At 43.4% G+C, this 14,548-nt stretch overlaps 1 protein-coding gene across 1 annotated transcript in view; it reads right to left on the bottom strand.

Annotated features, from left to right (window-relative positions):
* Positions 1–14,548, bottom strand: part of Scube2 (signal peptide, CUB domain and EGF like domain containing 2) — a 71,462-nt gene that overhangs the window by 40,983 nt on the left and 15,931 nt on the right. Inside the window, exons 4-7 of the mRNA XM_090349264.1 lie at positions 12,793–12,927; positions 9,138–9,263; positions 6,211–6,327; positions 5,610–5,699 (exon numbers count right to left, since the gene is read on the bottom strand). Of these exons, the coding sequence (XP_090205390.1) occupies positions 5,610–5,699; positions 6,211–6,327; positions 9,138–9,263; positions 12,793–12,927 (468 nt within the window). The remainder of the gene's footprint in view (positions 1–5,609; positions 5,700–6,210; positions 6,328–9,137; positions 9,264–12,792; positions 12,928–14,548) is intronic.

Below are 14,548 nucleotides of genomic sequence, written 5' to 3'. Positions count from 1 at the left end.
TAACAAGGAGGTAGAAAGGGAGGTCAGCTTCCTAGAGAAATGCTGGTACTGCTGTTAATATGTGACATTTGGGAAAGCCAAGAAGTGTGGTACTACTGGTCACACCCCAAGTCCCTGCCACCTGCAGATGAGATAGAGGGCAAAGGAAGCTTCTCCCATCCATCTAAATGGGTTATATTTCCAGAGGAAGCAAGTTTACCATGATCAGAGGGGTAAAAATGCCTTCCAACTTACATAGCAGTTACATCCCTCATACACAGAGAGGGAGAGAGAGAAGGGGAGGGAGGGAGGGAGAGAGGGGGGGGAGGGGAGAGGGAGAGAGGGAGGGAGGGAGGGAGAGAGTGAGAGAGGGAAGGAAAGAGGAAAGAAGGAGGGAGGGAGGGTGGGAGGGAGGGAGAGGGAGAGGGAGAGAGAAGTTTAAATTCACTAATGGCTCATGCTAATCCATAACAAGCAGCCTGCCAAATCTGATGACATTTGGCAGGTTAGATTGAGTGTAGACAGGAAAAAGGAGGGTGATCTTTTCTTAATCCTGACCCTTGTTCTTTCAGTCTGAGTGATGAGCAGACTCATGAGAATAAGAATTACCTGCCATAATCATTCCCTTGTTTCAGACTAATGACTTCTTCTTTATAATATCCAATTACTCAGAATTTTATCATTCTTGAAGCTAGAAAGGCCTGTAATAACTACATGAAAAATACACACCACAGTTGTTAAATTACAATTATGGCGATGAGGAGCAATATACAGTTGTCCTTCCAGGTCTTCATTTCATATTATTCCAAGTAATGGGCAAGGCCTATTCCAATTGGTAGCACCTAGACATCTAGAAGCTTCCACAGCCACCCCATTTTATAGCCTGAAGAAACAAGGTTAGTTCTAATGAAAAATGACCACTAGGGGCCAGGAGTTTGGCCTAGTGGTTCAAGTGCTTGCCTAGCATGCATGAAGACCCGGGTTCGATTCCTCGGTACCACATACATAGAAAAAAAAAAAACAGCCAGAAGTGGTACTAAGGCTCAAGTGGAAGAGCTCTAGCCTTGAGAAAGTCCAAGGACAATGCTCAGGCCCTGAGCTCAAGCCCAGGACTGGCAAAAAAAAAAAAAAGAAAAATGACCACTATAAGGTGAATATTTATCTGTGTTTCCTCTCATCAAAATGAAAGAAAATAATTTTTAAATGTGAAAATCCATAAGGATAAAGAAAACACAAGTAGATAAAAGATGTCAAATATTTTGACACTGGCATGTCAACAGAAGACACGTAGCAGAAGGTACATTTTAAGGGCCTACGAGGGGCTACCAATAAGTAGTAAAGGTTATGGGAATCATAGAAGCTCAGGGAGGTCCCCACAAGTAGAAGTATCAAGTTACTCCAGAAAAAAGAAGAGAGAAAGAGAAAGATCGGTTAAGAGCCTGCATCAGCGGCTTGTGCTTGTAATCATATCCACCCAGGAGGCTAGGATCTGAGGACAATAGTTCAAAGCCAGCCTAGGCAGGAAAGCCTCTGAGACTCTTATCTCCAATTATATATTAAAAAAACAGAAGTTGCTCAAAGTGGTAGATTGCTAGCTTAAGCAAAAAGAACTCAGGGACAATGCCCAGGCCCTGAGTTCAAGCCTCACATCCAATTTTAAATATATATATATATATATGTATATATATATTTATATACAAAGTCAAATAGGCAAAAAGAAACTAAGAGAAAACAAAAATAATACAGAGACAAAGAGAAGTTAAAATCTTAGAATTCATTTCCTTGGGAAGATAAGGAAACATAAAATAAGATCAGGTTTTTACAACAAAGGATCAAAATAAAATTCTTTAAAAATATGAAAGTATATATATATTTTTTTCCTGCCAGTCCAGGGCCTTGAACTCAGGGCCTGAGCACTGTCCTTGGGCTTTCACAGGTTTCTCACAAAGAATAAAAATGAAAACAGTGTTGGGCATTGGAAGCTCACGTCCGTAAATTCTGGCTATTAAAGAGGCTGAGATCTAAGGACTGTAGTTTAAAGATAGCCCAAGCAGGAGAGTCTATGAGACTCTTACCTTCAATTAACTACCAGAAGCTAGTAATAGAGCTATGGCTCAAATGCTAGAGCACTAGCCTTGAGCAAAATACTCAGTGCACAAGCTCTGAGTTCAAGCCCCAGGACTAGCACACATATACAGATACATACAATCGAAAACAGTGGAGCACTAAAGTCTAGACAAAGGAATATTCTTTACAACTTTGAATTCTGAGTTAAACTCTCAATAAGGGGTGAAGGTAAAATATGAGGACATTTGGGGGCATGCAAAGCTTTTAGAAACCAGTATCTTATTTAGAAACTGTTACCATGTTAAGTAACAAAGGAAAAGACATGAGAACCTCCCTAACATGAGAGTTGCAAAAGCAATTTGTAGGCCCATGAGAACAGTTTGATTGAGAGAGGAGCTGTGGCCAGGAGTCAGGCCCTCCTAGAGCAGCAGCAAGCCTCGAGAGAGAGACATCAAAGAAGACAAGTTAAGAAGTGCCCTGCTGTATGTATTGGACCTGAGACTCTTTTTTTTTTTTTTTTTTTTTGCCAGTCCTGGGCTTCAGCTCAGGGCCTGAGCACTGTCCTTGGACTTTCTCAAGGCTAGAGCTCTACCACTTGAGCCTCAGCACCACTTCTGGCTTTTTTCTATGTATGTGGTACTGAGGAATCGAACCCAGGTCTTCATGCATGCTAGGCAAGCACTTTAACCACTAGGCCAAACTCCCGGCCCTGCTGTATGTATTGGATTACACTGCAAGAGCTTTAAAGGTCTGGCTGAGACTTGCAAAAGAATTGGTTAGAGGTACTTAAGAAAACTAAACAGGGCTGGGAAGGTAGTGGTAAAGTGCTTGCCTAGCCTGCATGAAGCCCTGGGTTCAATTCCTCAGTACCACATACACAGAAAAAGCTACACGTGGCACAGTGGCTCAAATGGTAGAGTGCTAGCCTTGAGCAACCAAAGAAGTTCAGGGACAGTGCCCAGACCTCGAGTGTTAGCCCCAGGACTGCAAAAAAAAAAAAAAAAAAATGTATCCAGCCAATTATGTAATACAAGGGTAAATCACATGTAGATATTCATAGTTACAATAATGTAAACATGTAATATTGATTAAGTGGTGATAAAACTATATTAAGGGTATGGAGGAGAGGTAAAGATGTATGTGCTAGGAGAAGGAGATCAGGAAGAGCTGAAACGTAGTCTCCCACAGTGGGGAGTCAGAAGCTACTATCTAAACAGATACATCAAGAAATTGTTATGAGAGCTGGGTGCTAGTGACTCATGCGTATAATCCTAGCTACTCAGGAGATGAGGACTGTGGTTAGATGCTAGACCAGACAAGAAAGTTTGTGAGACTCTTACCTACAATTAACCACCTAAAAATGAAAGTGAAGCTGTGGCTCAAAGGGGTAGAGCACCAGCCTTAAGGAAAAAAGTTCAGGCACAATGCCCAGGCTCTAAGTTCAAGCCCCACAACCACCACCAATAACAAGTTGTAATCTAGAACTCTAGCTCAGTGGTAGAGCCACCGCCTAGGAAGAGGAAGGTTCTGAGTTTAAATCCCAGTATTGCCCAAAGAAAGAGAGAAGTTGGTGGATATATTTCATTTCTCAAAAATATGGAGGAGGAATAATGAAGGAAACAACTAGGAGAGTTGAGAATTGTGGCCTCTAGCAAATGGAACTGGAACATTATGAGATAGAGAGATGATATATTCCATTGTAAGCTAGGTGGTGCTTGTTTCTATAGTATTTAGATGTACAATTTTAAGACATTAAACACTAACTTTTGGGGCTAGGAATGTGGCTTAGTGGTACAGTGCTTGCCTAGCATGCAAGAAGCCCTGGGTTCCATTCCTCAGTACAATATTAAACAGAAAAGACTAGAAATGGCACTGAGCTCAAGTGCAAGAGTGATAGCCTTGAGCAAAAGAAGCGCAAGGACAGTTCCCAAGCCCTGAGTTCAAGCTCCAGGCCTGGCAAAATAATAGTAATAATAATTTTTTAAAGGAGAATAGGATTTAGAAAGGTTATCTGCTTTGTGATCAATAGTTGCTCAGTATCTTACCTGACTAACAAACCCAGAAACTTTGAAAAGATGATTTTTATTCAGAATGAGCCAAAATCTCTGTAGAATAATGTGTCAAAGGATCTGTCTGGTCCTACCCCATAACCCCCGCCTCAGCTTTCTCATCTCCAGCTCAACTGTCAGGCCTGCTGGCCAGCCCTGCCATGTCCACGGCCAAGTGCCACTCTTCCCCATTCATCTCTATGCTAACATTTGGCTGAGTCAGAAATGGAAGACGCCACAAGTACAAAAATGGACATATTGCCATGTTAAGCTGGAGACTACCCAAAGTGCCTGTCATTACAGTGACTTAGAAAGAAGGGAACTGACATTCTCTGGCCACCCACCATGTCCCAGGCACTAAACTCTGGTACTTTTGCATAACATTATCATGTGTGTGTGTGTGTGTGTGCACGCGCGCATGTGTGCACCAATACTATATATGCCTGTGTGTGCATTGCACACATGCATGTATGCTAATACTTGGGTTTGAACTCAGGTTCTCCAGCCCTTCCTTAGATTTATTTATTTATTTGCTAGTCCTGGGCTTGATCTCAGGGCCTGAGTACCATCCTTGGGCTTTCCTCAAGGCTAGAACTCTACCACTCAAGCCACAATTCCACTTCTGGCTTTTGGGGGATTTTTTTAAAATTTACTTGTTATTCTTATAGCAGAAGTGAAAAGGGATTACAATTATTTGAGTCAGGTAATGAGTAAAATTCCTTTTATCCGATGTCTCTGTTCCCTCATTCTCTCTCAGTTTCTCCCTCTCATCTCTACCTGCGGGTTATATAGCACACTTTCATCAATGTCTAGTGAGCTACACTGCTACACTTTTCCCCTCACGTTCTACACACTTCTGGCTTTTCCTTAGTTATTTGGAAATGACTCCAACGGAATTTCCTGCCCGCCAGGCTAGCTTTAAACTATGATCCTCAAATCTCAGTCTCCTGAATAGCCAAGACTGCAGATATGAACCACTGGTACCTGGTTACATATCGTTATTTAATTGAGCATCCTAATAGGTAATTGTTTTGGTGCTAGTCCTAGCGCTTAAACTCCAGGCCTAGGTGCTTTCCTTAAGCTCTCTTTTGCTCAAGACTAGTGCTCTACCAGTTGAGCCAAGGTCTATTTCTAGCTTTTTAAATTAGAGATATGAACCTCACTGTTTCCTGTCAGAGCTTGCTTAAAACCACGATTCTCAGATCTCAGCCTTCTGAGCAGCTAGAATTACAGGTATGAGCCACTGGAGCCCAGCTGACATAGATTTTATTATATCTAATTCCCCCTGATTATTCTGACAGCATAGCCAGCACTCTTGCACAGAACTGGGGTTCTTGGCTGGCAACAAAGCCAACAGCACTGGATAAAGAAAACACATCCTCTGCTTCCAAGAAGCTCTTCACCCCAGCCCAGCTGGCCTAAGGACAGGTGGTTCCCAAGCTCAGGCGTGCTGCAGTGAGCTGGGTAGGGAAAGAAACTATGTCAGGGGCCATGGAGGGGAGGAAAGGGGCCTACCCATGAGCAGCCGCCGTTTCACACGCTTATCCCCATCTGCTACAGATGTGGCATTGCTTTCTGTCACCTCTGGGGCAATGTCCTCTCGTTCTGTAAGAGAATCAAAAGATCTCAGTTCTCAGCTGAATGAGTCACATTATTCATCTCCCACACAAAAATTCACTCCAGTACTCTTAGTTGAGGACAAAAAGAAGCTCAGCCTAGAAACCTTTTTAATAGAGTTAGCAAATGTCTTGCCACGAAAGGCAGGGCATTCCAACAGGAATACACATCTGTTGACTGTTGATTACAAAGGCTGCTGTGTCATCCCAATCAGCTAGCCTTCACTTCTTGTTCCCCTGACCCTTTAGGACGTATTGTCCCCATCTCCAGAATACCAGCATGTCCAACTGGGAGAGAGGGACCTCCATTCCCATACTAGAGCTCTCCCACTGCAACATGTGAAGCAGCACAGAGCCTGTTTAGGGGCAGAGACACCAGCAACCTCAGTATCTGGAGCTAAACACCATGTAGGTTAGGTTCAAGATTAGGGTTTGAATTAAGGGTGGGCATGCTGGGGCAGATCCGAAGATCCTCATCCAGAATAAGGGTGACCACTCACCAAGGCAGCTCCTTCCATCGATGTGCAATTTATACCCTGGATGACAGCTACACTCAGGGCCTTCAGCTGTGTCTTCACAGGAGTGCTGACACCCACCGTTTCCATGGTTACAGGTCACTGAGTACAACATGAATCAATATATAAAGCATCAAAGTTTCCACAACCAGGATTATGTACCAGAGAAACTGATTTTTCATTCTGAAAGTATTTGAGTGCCTAACAGATGCCAGGCACTGTGCATACTAGATAGAAGTCCCATTCACACCCTGACCATGTCTGTGTAAGCAGACAAGACACACCACAGACAGCAGAGATTTAAACAGCATCAGACAAGAGGATGGAGACAGGAAAGTTGAGAGTAGAGAAGATTCTCATGATTTAGGAGACATTCTAGACCCTTTTGCTCTATCTGGAGAAGTTTCCATTAGCACAACTTTCGAAAATTCTATAGTATTTCAGGTCTGAAGTAGATGAACAATATTTTATCTGCACATATATAATAGGATTTTTCTCTTATCAGATTCCATCTGGATTTGTTAAAAGGAAAGTTAACCAGAGGAACGGCTAACACAATATTAACCAGTAATTATGAAAACTATGTGTGAATGCATTGATAAAAGGCCAAAAAATGAATTTTAAAAGCCAACTATAAAACTATCTATGCATCAAACTGTTAAGAGTTACCTCTGGCAAAGGAAGTGAAAGGGGGAGATTATATTACATGTTTTCTTTATATACTTCCGAGTGTTTGAATTCTTACATAAGCCTTTGTAATTTTTCTAGTTTGAAAGAACTAATTACATATTTGCAATATGAGAAAGGAGTTGTTCTGTGATTATACCTACATAAAAATTGTGGATGTGCATGAATGGCAGCTAAATAGGAATGTGAAAAAAACAGAATAGCTGGTTATGTGGTATGGTTCACCTTTTTCAACAATATTATTTAAGCAATAATATCTTTAAAATATTTAATTTTCTAAACAAAAGTAATAACCTATGCCAGGCACAGGTGACTTTTGTCTGCAATCCTAGCTACTCAGAAGACTGGGATATGCAAATCATGGCTTGAAGCCAGTCTAGGGAAGAAAGGTCTGTGAGACTCTAACCTCTCATTAATCACCAAAAATCAGAAAATAGAGTTGTGGCTCAAACAGTAAAGCACTAGCCTTGAGGAGAAGAAAAAAAAAAAGCTAAGGGACAGTGCCCAAGCCCTGAGTACAAATCCCTGTACCAGCACAAAATAATAACGATAACTTACAAATGTTCTACCTCTAGCAACTGGTACTTGAAAAACTAAAATTTTAAAAGTCTTGCTCCACAAGTAAGTTTTGTGAGAGCCTGGGGCCTGGGTTTTCCTTCCAAGGTCTGAAGGTAGAAGTGTTTGTGTTCTGCTCAGCCCTATCAAAACCCTCAGAGATATCTTTACTTGGTGAAGAGGGAGTAAGGACCTGTCAGACTATTGTTTGCAGGTGACAGCCATGGCTTGGCAAGCTTAGAAGCTGCACTCTGCTTCAAGACGGAGACAATTGAGGAAAACATCTCACCATAAAACCCTCTTCTCATTGGAAAGGAGATGTTCCGATATACTGCAGGAGTATCAAGGCATGGATTTAGGAAGAGATCCTAAAGGGAAATCCTCTGACATAAATGAGGTTTAAAAACACCATTCATTGTCAGTTGTTTCTTATTACCCATTGGGTTTTGTTACCACTGTTGTGTGGCAGCTAAGTTGACTCTGTGTGTACCTCCATTCAACCATTCATTGAGCAAGTGCATGTAGAGCAGTAAACATTAGGCAAAGACTGAGAGGCAGAGATAAAGTTCCTGACATGGAACTGCTCATAGAATTAGACCTTTAATCATACAGTCTACCTCAGAGAACCATGTAGTGTGACTACGGGATAAACTGTGTTATGGAGCCAAAACACAAAGTGGCTGCCCCATTTGGGGCCACAGAGAGGTTTCTGAGGTAGTGCTGTGTTGTTAATGAGGAAGTACTGTTTTAGAGCTTGGCATGGCCTAAGATAGAATCCTGGCTTGCACTTCACTGTGTGATCTTGTTGCTTTACCTTTTCCACTATTTTCTTAACTGAAAATGAGAATAAGAATAATTGGCTCACAGGGTGGTGTTTATAAGAACTAAAAAGGACATGGTATATCTTGAGACAAGCCTTTGGCATATAATAAATGCTTCAGGAAAGGTAGCCGTGATCCTTATCATCATTGACTAGAAGTTAAGTGGGATGTTGAAGGCTGAGTAAAAGTCGTCATGCTAGGGGAAGAGGAGGGCATGAAAAGGCTCAGAAGCATCAAAGGACACAGGGTGCTCCCCAAAAGACAAGAAATTTAGTGTTTGGGAAAAGGAGGGAAGATAGGCTTAGAAAGGAAGCAGAGAGCAGGTAGCAAGTAGCTATGATTTCCAGATGAAGAAATTTTATTTTAGTCTGAGGGATAAGGGAATCGTATTCTCCTAGAACTCATACACTACTCCTGAATTACATTTCTTCTGATTAGCTCCTTTTAAAATGTTTAATTACTGGGCAAGGTAAATGTAGCTCAACGATAGAGCTCTCATATAGCATGGGCAAGACTCTTAGGCTTAAGTCCTAGCACTGATAAATAAACACTATTAATGCATATTATCATACAAATTATTGTACAATACACGTAATGGTACTGTGACATTTCTATACATGCATAGGTCATCCTTTGATGGCATTCCACACCTTCAACTACCCACTCTCCTCCTCCCCTCTCCCTACCCCAATTCATTCCTTTTAAAACATCTCCCTTCAGCAGGGAGGTAAGCACTTGGTGGAGGACAGTTCTTGGGCCAGATGCCTTCTATGAGGCTGCTGCTATGCCCTGTGGTGGCAGTCCCTGGGGTATGGTGCTCAGTGCAACTGAGCACCAGTCTATACTTACAGACGCAGTCTCTCTGGTTCTTAGCCAGCTCAAAACCAGGTCTACACTCGCAGGCAACACTGCCCTTTGGGGCTTCCTTGCAGATGTGACTACAGCCGTGATCCTTATTCATGCAGCTCAGGCCCTCTGCAAAACAGCAGCATGCAGCAGATGACCAGGCTGTAGTCAGAGTCCTGAGCTGCAGGGGTGCTGCCAACAGTAAGGTAGGACTCAGATCTGTTAGGTCCCCATTAGCTCCGAATTTTCAAAGAATATTTCATTAAATTGAGATGGCTCAGTTAACAGAGACTAAAGATTTCTTGTATTACCCAAAAGCTATGATGCCTCAACTATCTTAAGGGGTAGAGAGCCTTCCCAACACATGGAAGCTCTGTGCTTTCTGTGGGATCAGAGCCTGGTAGTCCTAGAAGCAGGGACCCAAGACTTTTGTGATTTCCATATCTTTTTTTTATTTTTTGCCAATCTTGGGGCTTGAACTCAGAGCCTGAGCACTGTCCTTGGGTTTTCTCAAGACTAGAGCTCTACCACTTGAGCCACAGCACCACTTCTGACTTTTCTATGTATGTGGTACTGAGGAATCAAACCTGGGTCTTCATGCATTCTAGGCAAGCACTCTACCACTAGGCCAAACTCCTGGCCCTGTTTTCCACATCTTTTATTCGTTCAAGGCTTAGGAATCTAAAGAGAAAAGGAAAATTCCTCTAAGAAAATATACGAAGAGAAGAATGGGATTCCCAACCTTTCACATTCTCAAATAGTCAACCTTCCTCTCTGTCTCTGCCCTACCCATTCTTTAAAGGTGACTACAACATCCTTCTCACCACCCTGACACCCCATCATTACTTGGGCAGGGCAGTCTATGCCATCTAAATGTTCTCAGAGCAGGAAAAAAAAAAGGTGGAATGCTCACTTTGAGAACTCAAGTGCCAGGTTGAGCATGACAGGCTTCTCTCAAGCCTACACTTATTACATGGGTGAAAACACACAGTTCCTTCATCAAAGCTCTGAGATCTCTGAAGGTTTAAAAAAAATAAAAGTCAAGTCAGGCACGGTAGCTCTGCACCTATAATCCTAACTACTTAGGAAGCTTAGATCTGAGGATCAAGGTTCAAAGCCAGCCCGGGCACTAATGTCCATGAGAATCTCATCACCAATGAATCACTAGAAAACCATAAGTGGTGCTGTGGCACAGTGGGTAGGGCGGTAACCTTGAGCTGAAGAGCTCAGGGACAGTGCCCAGGCCCAGGGGTAGAGTGGTAGCCTTGACCTGAAGATATCAAGGGCAGCGCCAGAGTTCAAAGCCCCATGAGCAACATAATAAATAAATAAATAAATAAATAAATAGCAATGTCTTGAGCTCTCCCTCAGAATCAGTTATTTTTATGATCTCCTATATTAATGGATGCTTAATAAATAATGCTTTTAAAAAGCATCACTGGACATCATTAGTCTACTGGTATCAGCTTCTTTTTAAGTAACTATGAATTTTAATGTATTTTATCACAATCCCCTAAAAACAAGTATGAAGATGGAAGAAATCTCAAGCACACTTTTTATTGGTTGCTGTGTGTGAAGCACTACATCCTGGTAGAGAAGGTGTTGCCCTTAGAAATTGCCATAATCTGGCAGCTCACACAAACATGAAGTTGCCAAGTAGTCAGGTTGAAACACAGCAGAAAATCTTCCAGACCACAACTTAAATTATTGGATTTTGGTTTTAGCTCCAGACGAATATGTTCATTTTAAATACTCTTCAGGGGATCCAAGAATGTCTGAATTATAGAAAATTTAGAAAACATAGCTTATAGGAAGCAACTGCATCAGTATTTGCTTCTGTCTAACGAGCCTGGGTCTCCAATCAGTCTAGGGGCTGGAGGGGGTAGGAAGGAGCTCTGAGCCAGGGCTCTGGAATAGAAGGCTAAGGGGGAATGTGAATCTCCACATGCTACTCAATGAGTGGGTGGGTTCATAGTAGGGAGTTTCAAACAGTGGCTTTACCTACAGGATCCTTCCCCTCTCTTTAGCCACGGGAAAAGAAAGCCAGAACTACTTCCTAGGGAGCTTGGAGCACCCAGGAGAGATGCCCTGAGATTCAGGTCACCCTCTGCCACTGGTAACCTAAGTTATTTCCACCTCTGTTCTGGCTGCTTCAGAAAAGACTTTGGTACACACCAGAGTCCAGAGAACCAAGCAGGAAATGAGACCCAACCACCACTCTATCAAGAGCCACACCTCACAGAAGATAAGGAATCTGGGTGATTAGAGCTGGTACATATGACTCTTGGTCCCCCCCATCACTGAGAATGAGCACATTTGTCATAGTAACAGCCATCAAACCCACTGACCTCTGGTGGCTTCTCTGATGCTTCTTATACATAAGAAAACATTCTAGGGGCCGGGAGTTTGGCCTAGTGGTTAAAGTGCTTGCCTAGCATGCATGAAGACCCAGGTTCGATTCCTCGGTACCACATACATAGAAAAAAGCCGGAAATGGTGCTGAGGCTCAAGTGGTAGAGCTCTAGCCTTGAGAAAGTCCAAGGACAGTGCTCAGGCCCTGAGCTCAAGCCCAGGACTGGGGGAAAAAAAAAAAAAGAAAGAAAACATTCTAATTCAGGGGTAAGGAATGAACCATCAGTCTCAGAAAATAAGGCAAAAATAATCTTCCCTAAAGAAATCCTCGAAAAGTCACTAAAACCATGATAAACATGAACATTCAATTAAATAGTAGAACCTAAAATGATTCCACCCTTAAGTTATAGGAATGAATATAAAGCACATGCTTTTAAAAAAAGAGTTAATAGTGTAGCATTTGGGGCACTTGTCCTAAAAAATAAAACAAAATCATGCAGATGCAACCCTCAAAGAAATACCACTACCACTGTGTGGCTCTGTGAATTAAAAAGGGCAGAGTAGTATTAAAAGGATGACATTCAGTTAAAAATAACTGATTGGCCACCTGCCCTAATGCCGCTTCCTTCCAAGACTCCAACAAAACAAAAGGAATTTTAAAGAGAGAGAGGGGGGGGAGGGAGAAGTATGAACTCAAAGCAAAGAGAATGAAAGGGAGTCCATCAGAAGGGGTCTCTGCCCCTTTACAGAGGACTACATGTACACAGAGACACAGATGAAAGAAACCACAGCACAGAGCCCAGCTGAGGGAGAGTGAGCCTCTTCCCTCCTCCCCCAGCCCAAAGACTTGGAGTTCAAAAATGCAAAACATAGAGAAGGGCCAGAACTAGCTCAGAGCTGAAGAAAGAGCAACATGTGGCCAGTCTCCTAGGGAAGATCCTGCCCCCTCCCTACCCCCACCCACAGAGCAAGGGACAGCACCCAGTGCTGTGGTTTTCAGTACCCTCTCAGACAAACTTTGGCAGATCCTCCCTCCATCCTATTTCTCCAGAAACATCTAGTCAAGTTTGAAATGTTCTCTATTTGAAGAATTAGGATCAGAGAGTGCAAACACTTGCAAGGACTTAGCAGCACCCCCAGATGAAGAAAGTGAAGTTTCCCAGCAGCGAGGTCTGGACTTGCCCCCCTGGCCTCCAGACTTTCCAGACACTCCATGTCCCTGCTGAAGTCTCTCTGTGTGCACAGGTGGGAGTGGAGCTCCCAGAAACAGTTCTGCCTGTGGCCCAGCCTCCTACAGCCCAGGTACCTTCCAAGCGATGAATGCATGTGTGCTGATTGTCACTCAGGAAAAAGCCCTCCTTGCAGCGACACTCATAGCTCCCCATGACATTGACACAGGTGTGCTGGCAGCCGCCATTGTTCTCCAAGCACTCATCCACATCTAGAAGGCGAAGAGGATTTGTTTGTAGAGCTATTTCAAACACCCTGTCCAGCCCTGAAACAGGGACCCCTGTTAAGCAGAGATGAGCCTCCCCATCATTCACCCAAACTTACTTACAGACCCCTAAATCATAAACATTATCTAAATCAGGGCTGGGAGTTTGGCCTAATGGTACAGTGCTTGTCTAGCATGCACAAAGACCTGGGTTCGATTCCTTGGTACCACATATATAGAAAAAGCCAGAAATGGTACTGTGGCTCGAGTGATAGAACTCTACCCTTAAAAAAGCCTAAGGACAGTGTTCAAGCCCCAGGACTGGCAAAAAAAAATATCTAAATCAAAGTCCTCTGGCACAGGCACAAGACTGTCAGTTCAGTAACACTGATAGAATACCTTCACTTTCTAAAGCCTCCTGTGAGATGGCCAAGATACAACCCCTACCCTGGCCCCATGAACATGCCCTTCCCAAGAGGGAGAGACAATAACCAGATGATTGGGAGATGCGGTTAAAGGTGGCTGATAGGGAGGTCACATCTGACTGCGTGGTATCAGCATAGGTTTCTGGCAGAGCTGATAAAAGATGGGCCCTTGGATTTCTCCCTTGATAAATCAGCCGAGGTGAGATAGCAGGCCAACGGGTAAGCAGAAGCCCTTGCAGAGAGGGAAGTAGAGGGCATGCTCAGATTGTAGTGAGTCATTGCATTTGGCAGGAGTACAAGAACATGGAGGAAAAATCAGGAGATATACAGCTGGGAAGATAGACTGAAGTCATTTCAGGATCTTTGAGTTCCAGGCAAAAAATCTCTTCTTAATTTTGGAGGCAAGCTGGGAAACACTGCAAATACAATCAATATATTCAGGGCCTTGCATTGGGGAAATTTAGGGCACAGGGGAAGGGAAGAGGGAAAGCCTTTGAACCCAATTGCACACATGAACCTGAAACAGCCCCACCATCAGTACTGCCCTGATGCAGCACAGATTCGCCAGTGTGGTTTGCTGGGAAGGCAGACAGGGCCCATATCATGTTTCATTGCTCCTAAGAGGATGGAGAGCTGACACTGAAGCTTTTGTAGAAAAAGAAACATGGGGTAGACCATGCTGGTACAGTGGGGAGGAGTCAGGATTGCCTCTTCCCACCCTCCCCCACAAGGTTCACAGCCTGCAATTCAAGGCTGGGTCCAGCCGAAAGAGAGAAAATAAGGGGCAGGTGAGCAGCATGTACTGGTGTAAGCATAGCTTTGAAAGCCATTAACTTGGCACATGCCATAAGAAGTGGTAGCTAAGCCAGGTGAGGTGGCTCATGCCTATAATCCTAGGTACTCAGGAGGCTGAGATCTGAGGATCAAGGTTCAAAGCCAGCTTGGGCACAAAAGGACCTGAGACTCTTATCTCCAGTTAACCTCTAGAAGACGGGAAGTGGGGCTTGGCTCAAGGGTAGGGGTGATAGCCTTGAGCTGAAGATCTCAGGGACAGTGTCCAGGTGGACTTCAAGCCCCATGACAAGAAGAAGAAGAAGAAGAAGAAGAAGAAGAAGAAGAAGAAGAAGAAGAAGAAGAAGAAGAAGAAGAAGAAGAAGAAGAAGAAGAAGAAGAGAGGAGGAGGAGGAGGAGGAGGAGGAGGA

This window comes from Megascapheus bottae, chromosome 16, assembly GCF_031878675.1.
Source record: "Megascapheus bottae isolate mThoBot1 chromosome 16, mThoBot2.hap1, whole genome shotgun sequence".
In the NCBI taxonomy this organism is placed as follows: domain Eukaryota; kingdom Metazoa; phylum Chordata; class Mammalia; order Rodentia; family Geomyidae; genus Megascapheus; species Megascapheus bottae.
The sequence above is the reverse complement of the archived record's forward strand: the minus strand, read 5'-3'. Positions and strand labels throughout refer to the sequence as shown.